Source organism: Macrosteles quadrilineatus, unplaced genomic scaffold (genome assembly GCF_028750875.1).
Source record: "Macrosteles quadrilineatus isolate MER2022 unplaced genomic scaffold, UCM_ALF_1.0 Scaffold_9__3_contigs__length_116548681, whole genome shotgun sequence".
NCBI classification, from domain to species: Eukaryota; Metazoa; Arthropoda; class Insecta; order Hemiptera; family Cicadellidae; genus Macrosteles; species Macrosteles quadrilineatus.
This window is the reverse complement of record NW_026542602.1, coordinates 15,078,183-15,103,283: the sequence shown is the minus strand read 5'-3', so window position 1 is coordinate 15,103,283 and position 25,101 is coordinate 15,078,183. Positions and strand designations below refer to the sequence as shown.

The 25,101-nt window shown below is 34.1% G+C and overlaps 2 protein-coding genes across 2 annotated transcripts; one reads left to right on the top strand and one right to left on the bottom strand.

Annotated features, from left to right (window-relative positions):
* The first annotated feature begins 1,222 nt into the window (after nt 1-1,222).
* LOC129002974 (uncharacterized) lies at nt 1,223-4,324 on the top strand. The gene is made up of 2 exons (XM_054431128.1): nt 1,223-1,313; nt 2,867-4,324. Exons 1-2 carry the CDS (start codon nt 1,290-1,292, stop codon nt 3,932-3,934), a joined length of 1,092 nt encoding a protein of 363 aa, XP_054287103.1. The 5' UTR covers nt 1,223-1,289; the 3' UTR covers nt 3,935-4,324.
* A 15,464-nt stretch (nt 4,325-19,788) lies between these two features.
* On the bottom strand, nt 19,789-24,315 carry LOC129004353 (cuticle protein 16.5-like). Its single transcript, XM_054432918.1, has 2 exons — nt 24,299-24,315; nt 19,789-20,155 (listed from the first exon to the last, which is right to left on the bottom strand). The coding sequence occupies exons 1-2, from the start codon at nt 24,311-24,313 to the stop codon at nt 19,850-19,852; spliced, it is 321 nt and encodes a 106-aa protein (XP_054288893.1). The 5' UTR covers nt 24,314-24,315; the 3' UTR covers nt 19,789-19,849.
* Nucleotides 24,316-25,101: the final 786 nt, after the last annotated feature.

The window sequence follows — 25,101 nt, the reverse complement described above, 5'->3', positions numbered from 1 at the left end:
CTGATTCTACATATTCTGGAGCTAAGCGGTAAAAAGTAAAACTAATTTGTCGCATAAGCTCAGTTTAATGCAACGGATGCAAACTATTGTGGAAACTATACGTTCATAACAGCGACATATCAATTATATCTATACTTCTTCATAATGGGGTATCTTTAAGTGAAATACAGTTAAGTATTCTCTTTTAAATTTTTATTTATGTACTCTCTTATTATGCACTAGTATCCTGGAAGACTCTTAAATTTGCCATTATTTAATTATTATTATTTATAATGTTATCAAAACTATTTATTAGATGTTCTACCTGTATTTTAACACTAAACAATAAATAAATAAACTAACTGAGTTGTAACACCCTAAAGTAACATGTAATCTTGAATTTGTCTTCGTTTGAATAACTCTTTAAGCCCCTCACCGATTTAAAAGTTTTAATTTTAAAAAGTCTAGCAGCTGACGTTGTTATTAATTTTAAGTTTGTTTCAAAATTATTTGGTTTAACTGACAGCTGGTTTCAAACTGTCACTAAAATGTTTACGTTACAAGATGGTTACAAAGATTTCGATCGTCGGTATTCTGTGTATAGTCAATAGCACGATTACTAAAAAAAAATACGGAAGGACGTTGTCACTTCTTCCGAAGGTCATCAAAGTTGACAAATGATTTACATACATAAAAACGTTTCAAAAAATTAAAAAAACACGTAACACGCATGCCTAGGCCTAGCTTTAAAGACGTGACCGGTGGGAGTTTACGTCTAGACTCCCGTTTAAGTCTAGACGTTAGTTTAAGTCTAGACGTAAACTCCCACCAGTCACGTCGTTAGTTATTTATAATTTTCTCAAAACTATTTATTAGGTGTTCTACCTGTATTTTAACATAAAAAAATAAAATTAACTGAGTTGTGACGCCCTAAACTAATATGTCATCTTGAATTTATCTTCGATTAAATAACTATTTAAGCCCCTCGCCGATCCTGTCTTCCTGGTTTTTGAAATGAAAAAATCCCAATTTAAATATAAAAAATCATTTTTAACCGAAGTAGATATTTTCAAGGATTTCCACTTTGATTAACCATTTCCCAGAACGTTCTAGGGATTTGTAAGGATGCTGTGAAGGAGCAAGTTACACAGGAAGTCACTAAGTGTTGCTTAGTGCTTTAATAACCTGTTGGACAAGGTACGTCGTGACTCTACGTACACTCACACACATACACACACACACACACAACACTAACACGTACTAATGTCAAGGTTAATTCAAACAAACTCTGTAGCCCAGTTTTTACCACAATGCGCTCAAGAATGGACTTACACGTAAGTACTCTGATTAAGTTAACTGTTGTTTGTAATGTATAAATCAATTGCATTTAGCAAGTAGCTTAAACATTATTAGAACAATCAATGTAATATAAAAAAGTTATAATATCTTTATTTACATTTTGCTTTCTTTTCAACTAAAACAATTGTGTATTTTTATTACGTAAAGTTCATTATGAAACATATTTCTCCCTACAAAACCCATACATAGTTTATTCAGCCATCCATAAAAAACTTGTTAATAAAGAAATAGTAAACGCAGTTTAGAATGTGTCTCTACTTCACTGCTCGACACGAGCTTTCAGGTTTCTTTATCAACTTCAACCATCTCGATTGTTGAATGAAAATAAAACGACAAAAATATAACATTGCAATGCCAAAAATGCGAGTATCATGTGCAAATTTTCCGCAAGGAGATTCCAATGTCCTTTGTAAGATTAGTCTGTCGTCAAGGAGTTGGTGACGTCATTGTCCAGGAAGGATTTCTTTATTTGGACAACATTCTTTCTACAATTTTGTGTGAATGTTTTGTGTAATTTTAACTTCTTATATATTAAAACGTGAGTTTTTTTCAAGATACTGAATAACCCAATTGACAGATTTATGGCCTGAATCGATCTCGCTTGGAATCTCAAATTTTAATGCTAGCATTGTATCCACCTAGCCACCCAGAAAATTGAATAACTTGGACATTCAACTAAATGTAAAATAAAAAAAAATAATAAAAAGGATTATTTAATAAACATTAACATTTAGAAATACAAAATAGATCACGAAATGGAATGATATAATCAAAGATTGCAGCTTATACAATTCTTAGATTGCACTCCAATGCTTAAACGTAGTTTAAAACGAATAATTGTCCGTTCTATATTAGTTCAATAAGTAGTAGAATAAAATTGCATGTTATTAGTTTTACATATGAAAGCCCTGATTCAATAATCTAGTGCAGCTCAAAGCATGGATGGTAAAAGCTTTTTGATCGCTACTGCAATATCTTATAAGGTAACATCTCCAATATATCACTAGAAATTCAAATGATATGATCCGTGTTAATACTGGCTGTCTGCGTGTCATAGCATGGCCTTTTTACTTCCATATTAGGTTGATGATTGATAAGGTGTAGGCATATAGTGTAAAAATTAATATTGCGACTCTATCAAGCAAAAATATATATATTAGAAACAAATAACTATACAAAAAAGCTTAAGGATGGGAGGTACCTCTACCATGAAATCATCATGAGATTTTAGTTGATGGGTTATAACAGTTACTATAACTTACCATAAGTCATTCCCTAAGTTTGACTTGGTAAAACGATTTAAGTAGTTGGTAGAATTTAGTAATTTAGATCAGCGCAATCTGTAGGTGGCTCACATCAACTACGACAATTTTGATAAAAGATCTGGCTACACATTTAACATGGGGATGGAATGTCTAGTTGTATTAGTAGTCAAATCGGCTGATTCGTTTTTTAACTTCAAGTTCCTTCGAAAAACTTCATGGTAGAGTATGTCAAAATAGCAATGTTCAGTAAGTTTATTTTTCAGATGAGATTAATCATCGCAGAATCTCTACTGTGTATCGCTTTCGTGAGTGGAGCTAGTCTTGAAGCATATCCTCACATCGAAGGAAACCTTCCCTATCCTGGGTACGACTCAAGGACACTAGAACTTCCTGGGTATCCAGGACCAGAGCAAAACTTTGCCTACACGGAGGTCATGACTCCGTTCTACCACTACTACTTCTACGCTCCTGCTTTTAAAACATCTCCAACTGAAGATTTTAGCCAAAGTAACTTTCACAACTCTTGGAGGACTCCGGAGAATGGAATCTTTATGCAAGATAGAAACTCACTTCCCCCTAAAAACATTAATAATGGTTACTACCCAACGATAAACGATGCTAGCGACCAAAATGAAATACTAACACCTGATCACAAATTTAGATATCAATTTTTACAAAATCCATACTCTACAGTATTCACACAGGCATCATACAATCCCTCTCAAACTCCTTCCTTTTCCACGACATTTCTGCCAACAGTGCTTGCATCAGGTACTCCAAACATAATCAGGAATGAGGATCAAGGAAATGTCCATCATGACCAATCTCAAATTTACGCTTCTTCATACAATGATCACATACCTCATACTTTTGAGCCGAACCCATCGTATAAACCAGATCGAAACCCGTCTCTTTTTTCCGCTTCTCCTAACATCATCAGAGGTGAAGTACCTTCAGTCAACAAACTTTTCAAGCCTGTTTCGAATTCAAACAAACATAACAATAATAATCCGGTTTCTTCCCCCCCAACATATAGATTTTCATCGTCCATCACTCCTTTGAATGGCGTTAACCGTTACAACTATTTTACAACAGTTCCGCCAACTATGTCACCTATTTCTTCCTCAACACCATCAATTCAATCGAGTTTATTCCCAGATTATGGAGTAGAGGAAACCATTAGCCCTATTTTCACAAGTCAAACTACACTTGAAGGTTCCACTTCTCCGCCCTTAATTTCTCAAAGTGCTTCTTCTCGAGGACTTTTGGCGAATGCCCTTGAAGCTCAGCGAGTTTTATTTGAAGCACCCGGACACCCAGCTCCACCTTAAATAGAGAATTTGTACATGAGTGGATGTAATAAATGATTTTTTATGATGATCCATCATGTTAGAACTCCTAAAAACTATATCACATCGAATAAAATTAGAACAAACCTAAAAGTATTGTAAACAACATGAAGAACACTAGTACTTAAATTGATAGTTAAATCTAGTAAAATAGTTTATGAACACACAGAACTAGGTCCTATAAAGTTTCATAGAAAGTTTTACCTGTAAACAGTAGTAAGAAAACTTGCCTCGTATCAAGTGACTAAACATGTGTGACTAAAACCACTTTTACACACACCCTTTTACGCATAAATTACCACATAAGACAAAGAATATAGCAAAATACGTTAAGTTTGTTAATTGTTATGGTAATAAATTATGTTTTCGAAAGCTGTTTATTATTTGAACCTAAAAAAAAATTAAGTCAAATATATTGAATTATAAGCTCTTAACATAGATACGTAATTGCCTTGAAAAATATGGTAATAGAAATGCTGAGTTATATATTACTTAGGTTACTGTATGACCGTTATTACGCGGAAAAGTATGGCAGAGAAAAACGTATATAATGTATAAAAATCTATTGCACTAACTCGTACTAAGCAAACAACAAACATATAATTTTATTGTATATGGATAGTTTCATAAATTTTGTTTAAGATTAACAATTTTTATTCAAGTTCTTTCGACTGCAGGTTACAAATAATTTCTGCAAATTCTAAAAGACAATTAAAACTTCAGAAAATAATGAAATACTACACATTGTACATAAATACTAAATCATAGATTGTAGTATTGGTTTAAATACAGGAAATGCGACAATAGTAATGACTTGTTGCACAGTTCCACTCCTACAGCTGATCATCAGCTGACCAAGGTCACCCTCATCAGCTGATCAGGTGATTTCATCTCCAGCTGATATAAGTACAGTGCACACTACAGCAGTTCCTTGGGACTGTTAAAGTGTATTCTTGCTGAGTAGTTTAATGCGAATCAAGACATTTTCATCAAATCAATTTTTAAAATCAAATTAATTTTACTTTAGTTTGATTTCAAATCAAATAAATTTTTTAAATCAAGACAATTTTAATTAATGAGATTTTAGAATTTATAAAGGTTTGATTAAGGTATAGCCTAGTTAGTCATACTAGTGTACCTGTTGCTCGAATTCGAGCAATTGCTAAGTATTAACTTACAGGCGTTATTTTAAAACGAATAACAGTCATAATTTCTGATGACTTTAAAAGATTCGACTCAAAGATTATGGAAATACTCAAGATGTACATAAGAGTTTTTCCACAAAATAGCCTTACTCATATCCGTATTGCGTTGACCACAATAACGATTATAAATATATAAAAAAAAACATTATTTTTTATTTCCTCTCCTTGGTGATGTTCCATGACTTACCTTTGTTCCCATAGTTTGCAAATTTAAAATAGTAAATATAAAAAGTAAATGTTTGTAGGAAACCGTTAAATTAGTAGAGTTATTGACTGTTTACAATTAACATATGTTCTTCTTCTCACTTTTAATTTCTGACAACAGCTGTAGTTTCATAACAATTTTTGTTTCCCATTTAAATCTTATGGAGGAATACGAAATTTTAAAGGGTCTCAGGGCCTCACTCTCTAATTATTTCCCTAAAAAGAAAGTTTTATGCACAACTTTACGTTACGCTCTTTCCAATGACACCAAAAACAAGTCAATTGGTTCAGTAGTTTTGGAGGAGTAATTGTCATAAAAACCCTGCTTGCGTATTAAATAAGTATAGATTTTTTACATAAAAATATGATATACATACACTTGTATACAGTGTAATTGAAAGGTCCCGGAACGGTGTGATACATTTTTCACATTATAGATAATGTAATAAATATTGGTATATCAATAACAACCATAAATGTCAACTCTTTCAAGCTATTATTACTTTTTAACCTCTTAAGGGGGACGGCTTACGAGGAGTAAGACAAATTCCTAGAAAGCAGCATAGCTCAAATTTGATATCAAATAGACGGTATTATTTATTTAAATACATTGCCAAAAACCCGAACTCAAACGGGCAACCAAGTCAAAAATGGCAGCCGTTCAAATATTTCTTGAATCTGCCATTTTGAATCTTTGAACGGCTGCCATTTTTTACCCAGTCCTTATTTAGAGTTGTGGGCACGTAACGGATTTTGGCCGAAAAAAGTAAACCCTTTGTCTGAACTCTCTAAAATTAGATCGTGGTAGTTTATATGCTTTCAGTAACTAACTAGTCTAAAAGCTGTGTAGATATTAAAACCGAAGTAGATATTGTATACTTGACATAACAAAGTATCTAGCCTATAAGATTTTAAAATAGCGTATACCACTTGTCTGCAAAATGAAACTGTAAAATCATCTTATAATTAATCATAATAGTAAATAGTGTATCCGTTGGAAATAGTTATTTGTGCAACTAGTGAGCAAAGGGAGCATTTGACTCACTCGAGAGAAATACTTTACTCACGAGCCGTAGGCGAGTGAGGAATGGTTTCTCGGGTGAGGCAATTGCACTTTGCACTCGAGTTGCACATTATATTTCTCCTACAGTTCAGTTACCATAAACAAATAAATTGGTAACGAAACGTGACATATTTTTACACAGAAGTGAACTTTTAATATGACATTTAATGATACCGTACTATACAATAATACAACAGCTGACCAGCTGATTTACAGCCAGTGCTGTCAACGTATTTCGCACGTATACGACCTTGTCTGCATGTTACGCGCTCACTATTTCGTGCCTTCACGTTGCAAATCTGGAGCGAGTGAGACAAAGTAATTAGAGTGAGACAAAGTAATTAGAGTGAGACAATGTTAACATAGTCTCACTGATGAGCGAATTGGCCAATTTGCTTCCTCAAATCAGTGAGAGAACATGTAAATTGTTAGGTAATTGTAGGAAAAATATATTAAATGAAACTCTTCTCAATTTTGTAACGTAAAATTAACAGAAAATGAACAAAATATATACCATATATTAAATAAGCAAGAAACAGATTTGTTTTGCGAAGCATGTTTATAGCGCATGATAAATTTGCCTCCTTGTTTGTGGCTTGTTGTATAAAATCTAAAGAAGACAATCGTTTAAAATACAGCGGTAACAGACTATTATTTTGACCTGTTAGTAGCCTAAGAGGTGGTTGATTATGTATATAGTTCTATAGACTGGAATTGCAAGTCGCATTATTACTGTATGCGTCGCGTCGTCGCGTCGTATGTCACCAAACTGAGACAGGCGGACAACAGCTGATCATTATCACAATGTCGCCAGCACCTGCTTCTCATTGTCGGCGATGTCAACTTTCACACCAGTTTAACTCGTGTTTAATTGTGGCAAACTTTTAATTCCTCTTACTCCTATTCACCTGTCAATTAGTTTTACACCAATTACTCAAGGAATCAAAGACAACGACAATCTAACAAATAACCACTTTGTATACATAAAAACTAAATCCTTACATATAAGAAACTAGCTGTACCCGCGGGCTTTGCCCCGTTTAACTTCTTAATTTCAAGATAAGCTCGTTCGCATGGTTCAATCACGTCCTGGTTGAAGTTAGTTCGCTACTCTCACTCACTTTTAGGTTGGAGCTCGTTCGCTGTGCTCACTTGCCTTCAGGTTAGCTCGTTCGCTACGCTAACTCGCCTCCAGGTTGAAGTTCGTTCGCTACGCTCACTCACCTTTTGGTTGGAAATTAGCTGTTGTCATAAATAAAATAGCTTATTCCCTATATGGGAAATTCGCTAAAAGAATTATAGTGCTGCACCCTGTTGGTAATCCTTGTAACTTTAATGCTATTGCACATCATAGAACAGAACCAACTTGTTTAATTGAAACAGCTGTTAAGATTCATTAATCCCATTTAAATATGAGTACTCATAAGGTTAACATGGGAAACTCCAGAGCCACTGCGGCGGAGCCCGAGAGTCCGATCAGAATAAAAACTACTTAGTTTTCCTATTTAATGCCTAAAGAATCAGTGTACCAAATTTCAGCCTCCTAGGTAAATGGGAAGTGGGAGAATTAGTGATGAGTGAGTGAGTGAGTGAGTCAGTCAGTCAGTCAGTGAGGGCTTTGCCTTTTGCCGACTCTTCATACAAATCTTCTTTTGGTGTTAGATTATACCAATATACCATTTCTTGAACACTTCTTCTGGTTCTTGTTGCTAGATGATACATATGACAATAAATGATGCTATAAAGTGTCAAAACTGTTTGTTGTTTGGCTTTGTTTTAGTTAGCCAAAACAAAGTAAATATATGAGTTTACCTAAATACTCGCAAATATTGAAATGAACAAAACAACATGTTCATCAATATGTTTTTTGTAATGCGGATAGGTCCAAAGTTTTTTTTTAACTTTTTGATGTTGAACAGTTTTCTAGTGTTTACGAAAGCAATTTTTTGCCTCCACAAAAAGCTACAAACATGAATTTTTTTTGCAAACTCATTGGGACATTAATAAGCTACATCTAAAGTACATAGATATTAAAGCGTATTCAATTTCACACCATCAACTACTTATAATGTTTGTGATATTTCGTTTGTCTTTGTTGTCATAGTAACCAAGTAAATAGAAAATAATAGCAATTAAGCTTTAATATCTATGGCATGTACAGTAATACTACGACGTAATGCTTGATATATTTCATTGTTGCCATAGTAACCAATAAACATAATGACTAGGTTATCTAGGTCACTATAACGTTAACTACGACACTTAATCAATGACTGTCATTTGGATTAATTTCAGTTTCAATTTTCAGACTTTCACTTGATACTTCCCGGTTTATTAAATTTGAAAGTAATTTTTTAAAATTGCAGTTTCTATTGACACAGATACAGTTAGTAATCTTTATCGGAAAAATTGATTCCTTGAATATTTTTGATAGGTAAATAATGAGGAGGACGATTATGTTAATACTAAGAGAGGATTGACTGTTATACAATATGTACGGGATCGTAAAATATTGTTGTTGGTATTTTGAACTTAAGACAATTCGTTAAAATTGAAATCGTTTTTAAAATTATTTTATTATAATAAATTACTGATTTAAATACATTATTTAAAATTCCGTTCAATATACAGGGTGACAAAAAAGTCTGGAAACGGTTTAATATCTTTTTAACTAAATTCGTTAGAAATTTCAAACCTTCCACATCAACTTACATGTATAAAAACTACTTTTTCCAAGAATTATCATTTTTTTACCTCTACCAGGGGACGACCCATGAGGAGTAGGTACATAATCTTTAATGTAAGCATAGGTTGATATGCACATCATTTTAAAGTTCTGGTCAAGTGGAGTTCATTGCCGGAAACCGCGCCAAAAAAGGTTGATCCGTTACAAAATGGCGGCTGTCCAAAGTTCTTGTTGAATATACCTGCACAGGCCTTACTATTGGTAAATACTCGTATTAAACATTAGCTTGAGAGCTGAAACTGTATTTTAAAGTCAACTAGCTAATAGACTAATATTATTCAATCTTCAAAAGAAATTTAAACGGGTTTCAGATTTCCCGGCTAATGTTGAATATGAGTATTTACCAAATCTAAGGCCTCTGCAGGTATATTCCGCAAGAACTTTGGACTGCCGCCATTTTGTAACGGATGAACCTTTTTTGACGCGGTTTCCGGCAATGAACTCCACTTGACCAGATCTTTAAAATGACGTGCATATCAATCTAGGCTTACATTAAAGATTATGTACGTACTCCTCATGGGCCGTCCCCTGGTGAAGGTCAAAAAATGGTAATGCTTGCAAAAAGTAGTTTTCATACATATAAGATGATGTGAAAAGTTTTAATTTTCTAACAAATTTAGTTAAAAAGATATCAAGCCGTTTCCAGACTTTTTTGTCACCCTGTATAACCTCTATGGCACAAACTAATTCTACTGAATCCATCTCAAATTTGTGGAGTCTAAATAAATAAATTCCTATAAAACACATGACATATAATGTTTTGTGAAGGGTAAATAATCTTGCATACGTGCCTGAAATACACATTTCAGAATGGCAATGGACATAGTTTGAAAGCAATGTATTCAAAATGCAATACACTAGAATATCTATAAATATGACCACCTTAATCATTGTCGTGTTGATTGAATAAAATCACAGATTGTATGTGATAAAACGTAACTAATTATGTTTAATACAGGTTCAGTACATGCCCAAACTCTAAATAGGATTAAATAAACGCACACCTAAAAGTGTAATATTGAGAATTACAACCCGAAATGTTTTCATTTAAACTATAATTATTTTAAACGAACCATCAATTCATCATTGCTATTAATATGGTGTAAATTCTTTCAACTGTTATGTTGACGTATAGTAGTATCATAGATAAAAGGAGTTCTTTTAATCTATGCTAGTATACAAAACATATACTCTGTTTTGCCTTTCGCAAATTTACTTTGAATAAAATCTTAGAGGACTTGTCTCAATTTTTACATTTACCATTTCTAAAATATATTTTACCACGAAACTAATGTACCTAATTAGTTACAAGTAGAACAAAGAAAATGAAACTAATTTAAAGGCTACTTAGAGAGATTTGAAGAATTGTAAAGACCGGACTGGACCGACGATGACTCCTATGTGAGTCGAAACACATTGATCTCATAAATGCAGGTATTTACACCAATTCTTTAGAATTATAAAGAGTATATCCAATTTATACAGTACTTGTGGAATAAACTGACGGATCGCGAAATAACCTAGTTTTAAAATTAAAATACTTCCACCCAGGAAACTAGTAAACTAATCGAATTTCCAATTTCCTTGTTGAATTTACTACATTATTACCTTAAAATTCTTAGAAGTATTCTCTATTCGTGAAGCATTAAATTTTATGAGTCATTAGGTTTGCTGCTACAGGGAAGGTAAAACGTGTTTTTCTTGGAGTGTTAATAGCCTTGGTGTTAAATAAATAAATTTGCCAATTTTTATCAAAGTAATCCATGATCAAGCAAACTACAAAGGCATTTTAAGTCCTCATAAAAATATCATAGACATTTTCAATTTACAGATTTGTGTAATTTTCCCTTAACTATTAGACATAGGTAGACGTACAATAACGTTATGATAAATTTATGTTTGTTAAAGCTCTTTAAAATCGTTTAGAAAGAAATTGCAATGAGACTAACGGCAATAGCGTATTCCATGTATAAACCATGAACCCTGTAAAAACTACAGTTTTTTGGTAATTTGTTAAAAACGGTAGTAGTTTGAAAACATTTCGTAGAAATTCTTGATAGAGTTTTATTTACAAAGAAAATTGTTTATTGCAATTTCGATTGATGCGGTCTGCTATATTATGACCCGAGTGTACACACAACAATGAAGAAAATAATTAAAGACATTGTTGTGTGGTTCGTCAACCTTTCCATTGTTTTGACGCGGAGTTAAACAATGGCTCCGTGACCAGCGAAACAAACTCTGATTAGTTCAACTTTTTAACAATGAGCATGCCAAACATATAACAATTCTTCGTGGAGTTTGTTGGTATATTATTGAAGGGAATATTATTTTATTTATAACTCAAATACATTATCCTTCTATAAAATTGCATTTAGTTTAAGTATCTTAAGTTTACAATAATTTTAACGTTCATAGAATCCAATCAAACATTGTTTTCCCAATTTTATTGTTCAACATTTTTATTTCACCTTTAAATTTTACTATGTTTGTTTGGTTTCTAAATTATTCAAAATTTTTGATTATATTTAATAAGCTTTTTACATTAAAAATGTGATTATGATATGTTTATAAACCTTAGGACATGTTATTCGAGGGATTGTGACATAACCTTCCGTGTTAGGTGATTTTAGCGTACGTTAGGCCTATATAAAAAACATAACTATTTAATATTTATTTTGTTTGAAAACACTGATAAAAATAGTTCAAAGGTATTATTTGACCAAATTAAGTGAGGAAAATTGAATAAAACTGAAATGCTCATGTCTCAATAACCAGTGTTATCTTTGTAACTTTACACAATCAACTGAATAGAAAATTCGTATGTTCGTTCACACACACACTCACACGCCCGTGCGATATACACTTATAGTTAAAACAGAGATCGACTTCCTTTATAAAATATAAAGTTAAATAGTGAAATATTGTACACTCCAGTAAGCATTTTCACACCACCCGCACTGCTCAGATGTAGGCGGGTGACGCATTCCAGTATGAAGGCGTACACCCAGCTTTTATGATTGTTGCAAGACTTCTAACTATTAAATTTCATTGAATAAATTAAATTATTAAATTGAAATTAAACTTTTCATAGCCATATTGTTGATTTTTTCCTTTCAACGTTGTTTTGACATTGATAGAATTGATGATTTCATCATACGGTGTATTTAATTGTGCATCGATGGATATAAACTTAAATGCTACTGTTGTATTTTTTTATAATTCTCAATTGCGGAATAATGACTGGCCTAACATAGTATAGAAGGGAAGAGAATTTCATAAATATTCATACAAATAATTTGCCACTCTCAATTTGTTTAGTTGATCTAGACTGTATATTATAGTATGGACGCAAAATACATACAATATTGGTAACCTTATACTTATAAAAATAAAAATCATATACTTTATTTGCTGTTCAAAACTAAAATTTCTTCTATAAATGCACGTAATAAGGCTGACGATAAGAGAGCATAGAATCTTATAATTTAAATAATGGGTTATTTGATGGGTTGGTTTATTTGCTGGTGCGATGAAATCAATTTACGAAGGTTCAGTTCCGATCAATCAGAAATACTGTAAGTTAATTTGGCCGATATAGCCACGCAGCATCTTTCAAGTAACAGGCTAAAATATATGGATATCTCTTTCGTCATCCATTGTTTCGGGAAACAATTAAAATAAATGTATAACAAAGAGTTAAAAGTAATATTTGCTTAAATTGAAACGCAATTAGAGAGTTATTTAGCTAAAAAGTATCGCTGGCTCTTCAAAACGTAAAAAATACAGAATACACCAAATTAAGATGAATATTTGTTTTGTTATTTCAAATTATTCCCAAGCAAATATTTTACCACACAAATAAACATTAATAAACATTAAATAAACATTAATCACCAGGCCCCACATCTCATCACTCATGTCTATAGGGTCTACACAATTTTACTTTTTACTTGTGACTCTTTCTCAACACATCTTTTAACTTGGAAGATCTGTAGCTCAGATAGGTAAGTTATCTTTGCTGAATGATGTGTATTTATTATGAAGACCCTTTAACTGATTTTGCACGTTATTTTTTACGAGGGGGTTGGGTTGGATTTGCAGGTCCACATGGGTCTCGGGGTGGTATCATTGAAGTGTATCCAGCAAAGATGAACCGGTAGAGTTCAGTAATGAACTGAACTGATAAATGTTGGCAAGACATGCATAATAACCAACGGGATCGCTGCCCGGGACTCGGTACTCCATCGTGCATGAGGATTTATTTATTTGGCAGGTTGTAACTTTACAATAACTAGCTGGACTTGAACCTGAACAATGTGCACCAAAGTTTTACAACCTAATAATCTAACAATAGTATTCCATGTTTGGGTAGCCGAGTGGTTACTGTGTTCTCATTCAAAATAAGAGTTAGGAGCCGACCCCGACCGTGATTGAATCGTAAATGTCATTTGCCATCAATAATTGTTGATTTGGTGTATCAATTGAGTAATAATGTTCCCTATTAAAAATCTGGGTTGGATGGCAAGGCTAAGGTACGGATCGTTCTCTTGGTAAAGCCCAAAAAGAATTATTTGTATCAATTTTACATACAATTTTAAGCACCTAGATTTCGGTTGAGGTTTCTTTCCGACGAGGTAATTAAGTAAGAATTAATGTGTTAGGAAACCGAAAGGAATCATTCCCTGCTTTTAGAAGGTTCAGATTCTGCCAGCCATGTTGCAGGTCTAGGACCCCTGGGACAGAGAAGATCACAAAGAGGACCAATGGCGGCGTGTCCTTGATCTTGACTCCTATATAAGGCGCATCCTCCAGATAGTTCTGTTTTGATCCTGTCTACACACACCTACCATCAAGATGCTCTCTGTTGTAAGTACTCTACGTACTGACTATTATTAATCAGTAAATCTTTGCTATTTTGAACACATTTCCGTGTAATTATTTTGACTTTATTTAAAAATTGTATTAACAAAAATGAATCTAATAATTTTTCTAAGGCCACCCAATGATCATATTTTTATATTTATGATATTTTTACGTTTACGGATACTAGGAAAATTTTATATCAGACAACAACTAAATTGTGAAAATTGTATTAAAAAAATACGTTTTCAGAGCGAAAAAGCTGTTTAATCCAAAAATAAATTGTCCAATGACGTATTTCGAGGTTAATAACTTTTTAAGGCGCGCCACAATCAATGACCAATGTTTAATACTGGGAAAAGTCATTAGTTATCAAATGGTTTTGAATTGTAAATTAGCAACAAAACAGAACAATGAGACAAGGTGATGAGGTATTTCATAAAAAAATAAAATGCTTTTACAATCTATTTGCAGGCATAAAACCTGCTTACTCACTGGAGTGGCCACTGGTACATTAAAAGGTATTTGGCCTCACTCACGCACTGCCTCCAGGTCTCTCTTTATTGAGCTTAATTTTCAATTTTTCCCAATCTTGTAATATATTTTTGAACTTGATCCCTATGTCTTAGTTTAGGCATAAAACGGCTCGTTAAAATTATTGGTACGTTATTGGAGAAATTGTTTTCCCGTAGTTCAAGAACAAACGCCCGCAACGATTTAAGTAGAATTTAACCTAATCGCACTGCTTTGTTGGTGTTGTTTTACATTCAAAACTAGCTTTGGCTTGGAATTAGTTATATTATAATTTTGGTTTTGTGCTTGTTTGATACATTGCTGAGGTAAATGCGTGTGTTTTAATATGCAAAATATATATCTAAAAACAATGTTGATTTTATTCGAAATAAACGAACAAAAATGGAAATAATTAATAACAAAAATAGATCTACTGTCGTTGAATATATCAAAACTATCGAATAAAGATTTAAAATCACATAAATGTACTTTGTTCATGTCAGTAAAACGATTTTACGAGTAAAACTACATAGGTACTATTAAAATACCTTTTTAGAAATCTGTTTATATTTTAGAAGTCATTAATTACATAATACTTAAACGTTTTAAAACTAGGCTATGTAGCGAAATATATTTGACAAGCAAATTTACTAATTTAAGTTAAAATCAATACTAATTTATATATGCTTGTATGGTAAATTGTAAAGATAAAGAAACTAAGCACGATAAAATAAGTAACATTGTCTGTTTATAAGTCGTAAGTCATTTATTTAAACAGATTTACTTAAGTTACATGCATTGGTTAAGCTACAAGTTACAAGCTATTTACATAGAGCTTATATCAAGTCTTAAGGTTTCTGGTTCGATCCTTAATAAAGCTACATGAAAAAGGGTTTACATTAGGTAGTAACAAGATCGACCCCGTAAAAAACCTAACTAACTGCAATACCATACACTCGCAAAATAAAGTAAAACAAAATAAACCATCAATATATTTGATCACATCATAGGCAGAATCTAAAACTATCCAATAACTGACGAATGAGTAATAAAGATGTAAAATATAAACAGAATTATATTGAATCTCTCTCCTAATTTAATCATTGAAGGCTGCAGCGGTATATTGATATAATGTCTCTTGCTCGGGCGATGCACCTTCAAAACAAGTCCTTGACTCAGAGTGCAACAGTCGAATGTAATATAATGGATTTCACCTTCAGGTCTAACGTAATACTTGTCTGAGATGCTCTGCCAATAGGACACCGACTTGCCGACGTCATTCATTGCTGTTTTAAAATCATAGAGTTATAGGCTACACAAACGAATTTATGTTATAAATAAATAATTGACCCATTTTGCTATAGAAGTCATTACTATTTGACGAAATAAAACTTTTTTTAAATGCCTACAGTTGCAGTTATTATATTCTGGAATGTTGCACTATTTTTTTAATGGTTCACATTTAAAAAACATTGCTACAGTTCGTGTATTTTATAATACACCCCATTAAGCAATGTGATGAAATAGTTTATTATAGTCTAACGCACCTATAGCTAAATATACTATAGGCTGATACAGTGTTACAATTTTAGCTTTATCTTTGCGATTCCTGTATGGAAATGTCTCTTCTAACGTGCATGATTTAAGGTTATTGTGATTTAAAGATTAATTAAAACTTTGTTAAGGATCAAATGCAAATTGGTATGTGTTAAATTGTGATATTTATTAGAATCTCATGATCATAGCATACTTATTGATTAGTTATCACCCTAAACATATTAGAAAATGTTTCTTACTTTTTCAATAGATTAGTTTAGACCTATTTTTACCTAAAAATTACCACGACAAATTGTTTAGCGTATTTAAAGTGAGAACAAGGAAAAAATACAAGCTGTAAACTAGCAAGCTTTTGACCTATATCCGATATTTTTATAAAGTGCTAAATTTACCATTCAATTTGTCATTTAATTTTACAGTATATGTGTTAGGACTTGAATTGAAAGTGTTTGGACACTAAAGTCATTTGCTAATACGCCACCATTCAATCTCACTTAAATATTGTTGATGACAAAATCGATTTCAACCGTCTTCCAATTGGACTGAGCAGACTACAATATGAATCATGTTTTCGGGATTAAGACACAGGAAAACCTTAGTCGGTTTTGCCAGTTTGTTCCTGGTTATTTCTGTTACTTGCCAGAGGAAGACAAAAGCTTTGAGTAGTCTGAAAATCTCAAAAAAGTACTGTTAAGAATATAGATTGTAAACAAATTGATACCAAATGGTATTGTTGTAGTTTTAAGTATGAATTTTGCAGAGCAAGCTGATCAAGTGTAGAGTGTGGGGCTTTGGCCCCCAGGTCTCGGGTACAGAAACAGCAAATAAAAAATGTTTATTTGTAATATACCAAAACCCGCAAGACTGCCTGAACTAACGTGTAAAACGGTTCAAACCTAGAGCCCAGCGCCCTGTAATGTGAGTGCAGAGTGTACAAGTTATGTGATTTTATCTTCTGTTCTCTAGGTTGTTGTGATTGCTGCCCTCGCTGCCGCTCAGGCCGCCCCCACCTCACTGCTATACCCCGTGGTGCCCGCCGCCCCTCACGCCTATCTGGTCAAGAGCTACGCCGCCGCCGCCCCCGTGGTCCACTACCCTACCTCGTACTCCCACGTGTCACACACCCAGTTCACCAGCCACCCTGTCCCAGCTGTAGTGCCAGCTGCCACCGTGTACCATGCTCCGGCCCCTCTGTTGTACCACGCGCCCGCCGTCGTCGTCTAGGAACCAACTCTACCCTCGTATTGGATGTGCTCAATAAATAAGTTATTTGTCATGTTCGGTGTTTTGATTTTTAACCTTGAATGCTAAACTTCAACCTACTGGATTGGATGGTGTCTGAAGACATTTACTTCATTATAAGGATATGAGTGGCACGGACAAGCCACTCCTGATTGTAGAAAGAATGTAGTATAGAAACTACTTGACATAAAGAACCAATGCAGATAAATAGTTATGTGATCCTTATTTAATGCTTAAGAAGTTGTTCTGTCGCTGTACTTAATAAATTATGGATTTTATATTTTTTTGTGGGTGGTCCTGGTTTTGATAATTCAAAACAAGCTCAATGAAACCTTAAAGGACATAATCTGTTTATAAGGCCCCTGGTATCTAAATGGATTTAGTTCTTGAATTAATTTAACGTTTGTTCACACTGAATGTGATATACATGATAGGTCCGTCACTGGAACCCCACTCAAATTTTATAACAGGTTTTTGTGAGATTGATTTGACAAAATCTTCAACATACTTGCTTTAGAGAAGGATACAACCATTTTTTATGTATGTCTAAAAAAATAAGCAACAAAACGCAATTTTAAGGTAATTACAGTGAATTCAATGTTCTGAATGTTCTTTATAAATAATTATAATTTCACAAGGTTACGTCTTGGTTTTCACACATGATGGTTACATACATCGTCAAGGCTTTTATCTCATCCTGAAAATTTGTATTCGTATTTCAAATGTGCGTGTCATTGGTAAGTTGGACCTTTCAATAGTATTTCAATTTGTCCAGCCTTAAACAAAAAAACACATTCCTTCTGAAATTTAAATACTACAAAAGAAAACCCACACGAATCCCACCATATATTTTTTCTAATGATAAACGAATAAGAACTGAATCAAAAGAAAATTATGGTAAACCCCATGTCCATACATAAAAAAATAAAAGCCAGTAATCCAGTACTGTTTACTCAAATTAAGTACTTACTCAAAACAAAAGATATTTAGAACATTTCAATTTTAATAGACAATTAAAAAAAAAATCCCTCCACAGAGGTTATATAGCATTTAATAAGTTTTCAAAGCACACAATTCCGGATTCCTCTGTGTGACCACAAACAGAAGTAATTCTGTCAGACGGCGGCACTGCTCTGCCTAGTTAGTCTGTTTCACACAGTCAGCGGGGTGCATGGGTTTCCCAGGTTGTAAATTGCATCTTCATTTTCATTTTTAGAACTTTGCGAATCCTTGAAAGCCTAGTTTACTTAACTGCATTAGCCGAAATGTTATAGCTTGTCAAATGTAATTGTTATAACGTAAAGGTTTTGTAATATCTCTAGCTATATTTTGGGCTTGAATACATTAAATAGTTTAATTGTGAGTTGATGGCTCGTCGACTGCGGTACCAACTTTGAAATCAAAGCAATGCTGCTGTGAATAGTGAGTGGGAATGCTTCTATTCACTTTTACGAGACAGCCGCAATCATTAATTACGGTCATCGCAACTGTAACGTTTTTACTGCACCGGTTTTATGATCTGGTTGTACCGGCTTGGCTTGATATGTTGCTGATACAAACTGCAAATCCAGGTAGGTGGACTGAGGCTAAAAATACCTTAAAAATACCGGTAAAGCTAACATATATGAAAAATACCCCCGCTGCAGCAAGCCTGTAGACTAAGCGAATTTCCATTCACTAAAAGATTTCCTAATGTTTTTAAATGGGGAATAGATCTGACTTAGATTTATTGCCTTTTTAAAAACATTCAGTTAAATGATAACTAAAGTTTGCTGCTACAGGAAAGGTACTATTAGCTTAATATGAAAAATAAATTTGCCTAATTTGATATAAATAGGCTATATACATAACCAATAACCATGCAAAGTATAAACATTTACTTATTCTCCATAATAATAACCTGGACATTTTTAATGCGATATTTTTAAATTTTGTTCCTTAACCACCGAGCTTACAGCAACATTTTCATTCAATAAATTATTTGTTCTTTAAGCTCCATTAAATTTTATGTTTAAAAAAATGGGTAGCCCATTTTTAACCTTACTTGATAAATATTAATAAATTTTGATAAATTTTGATTCGAGTTATCGTCCACTATTTTTATATAATAAAACCATATTTGGCACCTTATTGTGTTTTCTTATGTACTACCTTAACTGGGATAAACTTAAAAAAATCAACAGAGTAGCTGTTCTTAGAGTTATTGGAAAGATGTTATAGGTATTTTAAAGAACATATAACGAGACAAAATTGATTTATCATGTAAGGTGAACAGATAATAATATACGTGGATATAGTGGAACATTCTATGTAAACCTGGCTCAGTGTAAGGAAAATATAATCTGTAGCTATTTGAAATGCTTGTTTAGTAGAGACAATGCCACAACGGTGCTGTAACATGGAAATGGTTAAGAATAAAATAAAATTCGGGAAAGTAAAGTTGAAGAATTTATTAAATATTTACAATTTTCTAAAAATCACTAATGGGTTCAAACATTTGCCATTCACCAGACGTAGGGTGCTGCGTAAGGGGCCAAAGGAGCAGCATAGGGGGCTGCTACGTAGGGGGCAGCATAGGGCGAAGCATAGGGTGCAGCGTAGGGTGCAGCGTAAGGTGCAGCGTAGGGGGCTGCATATGGAGAAACGTAGGGGGCCGCAGGGACAACGGGTGCCAAACCATTGTAGTTCCTAGCTACTACTTGATGACTGGAGGCGGTGACTACGCTGGGGGCGGCGTAGGCTACGGGGGCGGCGATTACGGCACTGGGGGCAGCACTAGCTCCCGCCACAGTCAGAGCGAAGACGATGAACTGAAACATAACAGGGTCATATATTAGAATCGTCATTGTAATCATATACTCGTAGTGTTTGCGTTTCTAAAGAGTCCTTTTTTAAGAAATAATGTTAGTGTAGTTTACTCTCGAAAATCCGACACTTTTAAGACCGGTAGTGTCAGATACCGAACACAACTGATTACTGAAAATAATTAGCTTAAAATACATGCTAAAAAGTCTACTTATGAAGCCTTATCCTATACTCTAATACGAGCAATGTTTGCTTGTATGTATGCTTGCTTGCTTGCTTGCTTGCATGCTTGCTTGCTTGCAGAAAGATCTCGAAAACGGCTCCGACGATTTTCTTCAAATCTTGTAAATAGTTTATTTTTGGCCTAAAAACGAGCTTAATGCAGTTAGAACTCCCAACAAAAATCTAATTACGTTGAAAAACGAAACTAAAAGTCGCATTTTTTTAACATTAGTCTTATGGGTTGCTAAGTAACCATGTTGGTTGAATTAAATAACAAGGAAAAAGTAAACAAAAGACTTGAAGTTGTAGCACGTGTTCATAATAAGCCAAATACCCACAGTATACTAGCAAATTACAAATACAGTACAAAAGGGAAAGCATCACTTGCTAGCTACTATTGAGCAAAGATTATACTGTAAAATGCTCGATACATTGTAGGCATTGTAAGCAGTACGAAGTGTGGGGTCTGTTTATGACGATTAGATTAAGGTCATCTGAATATCCTAAAATGCTATAGGAAGGGAAGGTTTGGAAACAGGTCTGTGACGTAGGAAGTGGTGAAGGAAGTAGTAAAGGAAAGTTGTCCGGAGTGTTGAATCTGTTTATGACAATTAGCTTATGGTATTTGCGATCAAAAAATGCTATGGGAAGGGAGGGAAACAGGTCCGTGACGTAGGAAGTGATAAGGGAAGTAGTAAAGGCAAGCAGTCCGGAGTGTGGGAACTGTTTATGACGATTAGATTAAGGTATATACAATCCTAAAATGCTATGGGAAGGGAGGGAAACAGAGCTCCGCGACGTAGGAAGTGGTGAAGGAAGTAGTCAAAGCGAGCTGTCTGGAGTGTGGGAACTGTTAATGACGATTAGATTATGATATTTGCAATCCTAAAATGCTATGGGAAGGGAGGAAAACAGGTCCGCGACGTAAGAAGGGGTGAAGGAACTAGTCAAGGCGAGTAGTCCGGAGTTTGGGAACTGTTTATGACGATTAGATAAGGATATTAGCAATACTAAAATGTTATGGGAAGGGAGGGAAACAGGTCCGCGACGTAGAAAGTGGTGAAGGATGTAGTCAAGACGAGTCGTCCGGAGTGTGGGAACTGCTTTTGACGATTAGATTAAGGTATCTGGAATCTTAAATGCCGTGGGAAGGGAGAGAAACAGGTTCGTGACGTAGGAAGTGATGAAGGAAGTAGTAAAGGCAAGCTTTCCGGAGTGTGGGAACGGTTTATGACGATAAGATTAGGGTATCTGGAATCCTAAAATGCTATGGGAAGGGAGGGAAACAGGTCCGCGACGTAGAAAGTGGTGAAGGAAGTAGTCAAGCCGAGTAGTCCGGAGTGTGGGAACGGTTTGTGACGATTAGATAAGGGTATTGGCAATCCTAAAATGCTATGGGAAGGGAGGAAAACAGGTCCGCGAAGTAGGAAGTGGTGAAGGAAGTAGTCAAAGCGAGCTGTCTGGAGTGTGGGAACTGTTTATGACGATTAGATTAAGGTATCTGCAATCCTAAAATGCTATGGGGAGGGAAGAAAACAGGTCCGCGACGTAGGAAGTGGTGAAGGAAGTAGTCAAGGCGATCTGGCCGGAGTGTGGTAACTGTTTATGACGATTAGATTAAGATATTTTCAATCCTAAAATGCTATGGGAAGGGAGAAAAACAAGCTCGCGACGTAGGAAGTGGTGAAGGAAGTAGTCAAGCTGAGCTGTCTGGAGTGTGGGAACTGTTTATGATGATTAGATTAAGGTATCTGCAATTTTTAAATGCAATGGGAAGGGAGGGAAACAGGTCCACAACGTAGGGAGCGCTGAAGGAAGTAGTAAAGGCGAGCAGTGTAGAGTTTGGGAATGGATTTATGTGTCTGCAATACTAAGACTGCTATCAGAACAAACTAATGATTTTCCCGAGCAATGTTCGGTCCCCAGGTACTTAGCCTTATACCCTCTATACTTTTGAGCGTTAAAATCAATCATTTGGGGCATTGTCTTACAATAACGCTACAGAAAAAAACCTTGATTTGGCTTCAAGCAGGAAATTACATTCTACAATGCAATGGCGTCCAGAGTCTTTTTATCACACTAATAATTTAAATCATACTTTTTCAATGGATGATTAATTTAACTGGTTTAAGCAATTTATCGGAATTCACTTAAACTATCACGGACTCTAAATGAAAACACACATACTATATTGTCAAACAAGATAAAACATGTACACAAAGATAGTAACAGGGGATCGGTTTTGATTGGCTACCTAAATAAATTCCACATCCAGTAGTCAAGTAATTAAATGTTTCTTTCCTGAAATTAAAAAAAATATACAATAGTATTATATTGCGTAGTATCCCAGTGTGCTTTGCCATCATAGAATGGAGAAGAATAGATTTACTGGAATACTTATATTCACATGTTTTGTTACATATTTTTACACTTTTCCTTATAAACGTTCAATCTTCTTATAAGTTAATATCCTTGTGTTCTTTCTCACAATTCTTTGCTGAAAAAAGATTTTCCTCAACTTTTCCTAGTGGTTGCTGCGTTCAAAGATCTTTCCGTGTTTTGGGTCTTCAATGTAAGAAGATAATTCTAAATACTATTAAAAAAAAATCCCTTCATATAAAATTTAAACAATAATTGGATTATGCATTTATTACTGGCTTTGAATTGGAGGGTTATTTCTTTGTTAACTCTTAGAATATCTTAGTGTTGGATATAAATTTACCCTTCCTAATTGTGAGAGTTAAATTTAAATTTATTTAAAACTGATAACAATCCACTGTAGCCCCAGGATGCCTTAGGACCTATATGAGAATATGGTGTGCATTACTTATAAAGATTGCCGAAACGTTGACTACAAACATGGGCAAGGAAGCAATTTTGTTTCAAATTTAATTAAACAGTAGAAACTATTTATGCATCGTCAAAAATATGAGTGACCTGCCAAATATCTGTTTTAAAACTAAAAACAAAGTGGTCCCTAACCTAGGTCCTAATAATGGTGACTGCGGTACTTACCAATGGGGTAATTCAGTAATAAAAAATTTTAAAATATGTTAAATTAACAAGTAATAAAAAGAATAAATATGAAATACAGTTTATCGAACTCTTTTGTTTTGATACGCAATAGACATTTTCTAAGATTGATAAATTCCTGAAATATGCTCCTTTATCGACGATAAATGCATCAGAATACTTATGTTGCTTGACTCATACAATATAATTACATATTTTAGAATATAAACGCATATTCCATAAAATTTAACTCAAGGGGATACTAGAAAACTTTGATACCAAAGCTAATAAAGCAGATCTTTACTTTAACCCCCTAGTAAAGCAAAGAAAAGTATTGTTTTCGTAAAAATTTCAAGTTTCAGTTTTTGCTGGAAATATCTCCTAAACCCAAAAAGTGGTTTTTGAAGTGGTGATTGTGGATGGGTTTGTGTGTGTGGATTTGTACAGTGCTTCAGCCTACACCTATGTCCAATTTTGACCAAATTTTTTATGTGTGTACCAATCCATAATATATAAGGTAAGGTTTTTTTCATTAGACTTTTTAGTTTTGATGGGGATTTCCCATAAAACCCAGTAAAACCAGATTTTCAGAAAAACTGCGTACATTTTTTTTGTAAAACTTCGTATGTTATGGACTTTTAAATTTTAAACAAAATAGCACAAACCCAAATGCTGTATAAATCACGTTTTCGAAGTTATTGCAGTTTTTGTTACTTTTACCCATAAAATATCATAGCTTTTACTCCCACCGCTTACCCATCATAATGGTTTTTGTCAATATAATACAGAAAGTAAATGCTACTTTGCTCATACTGTTCATTAAACCTTGGATTTGTAAATGTATAGCTGAATTTGATAATTAAAACAAAATACTTAAAACAGTTGTAAACCAACACCAAGTAGAGTTGACTTACCAGACTGGAGCTCATGGTGGTGTGTGATGACCAGCGACCGATGTCCAGTAGTCTTTATACAAGCAGGCTTCTTGAGCGTGCCAAGAATCACTGAGGCTTGCCAAACCACGGTTGCCTAACGATACGTTCAGGGTGTAGGGACGTCCTCGAGGGCATGGTAACCTGGAAAGTATGATCAGAGAGTATGAGGATCTATAGGGGGTGAACTTCGTATGGTTAATGAGCATTTGGTAAACTACAGGTTTAAATGAAGAGTAGGTGAGAGAAAATAGTGCATGTTAAACAGAGGAAACAGTTAACTAGAAGAAATGAAAAATGAACGTGGAAACCAGAGGATAAAGATGATATTCAAAGTTAGAGAGTGTGGTAAACTATGCAACCACAAAACATAAGAGAACTCTAAGTCTCACCACCGTACCACCGCTTACAGTTAGTTGTCTTTTATGAACATGCATCATAATCAAATGTTACTTTAGGTCACAAAGAGTATTCGAGACTGGGGTAGTATTATGGTAGTATAGAACCCGTATAAACTATATAGTATAATGCAATGAGGGTATGATATTATACAATTTGTGGGAATCAGAGGGTATGGTAAAATGAGGCCTGCTAGGAAAAAAAAAGTTAGCCTAGATCGTGGTTAGCGTCTCGGACTTCACTGCGGAAGTTATAGGGTAGTATTATGGTAGTATAGAACGCCTATAAACAGTTAACCTATAATTAACCTATATACAGTTAACCTATAATTAACCTATATACAGTTAACCTATAATTAACCTATACACAGTTAACCTATAATTAAC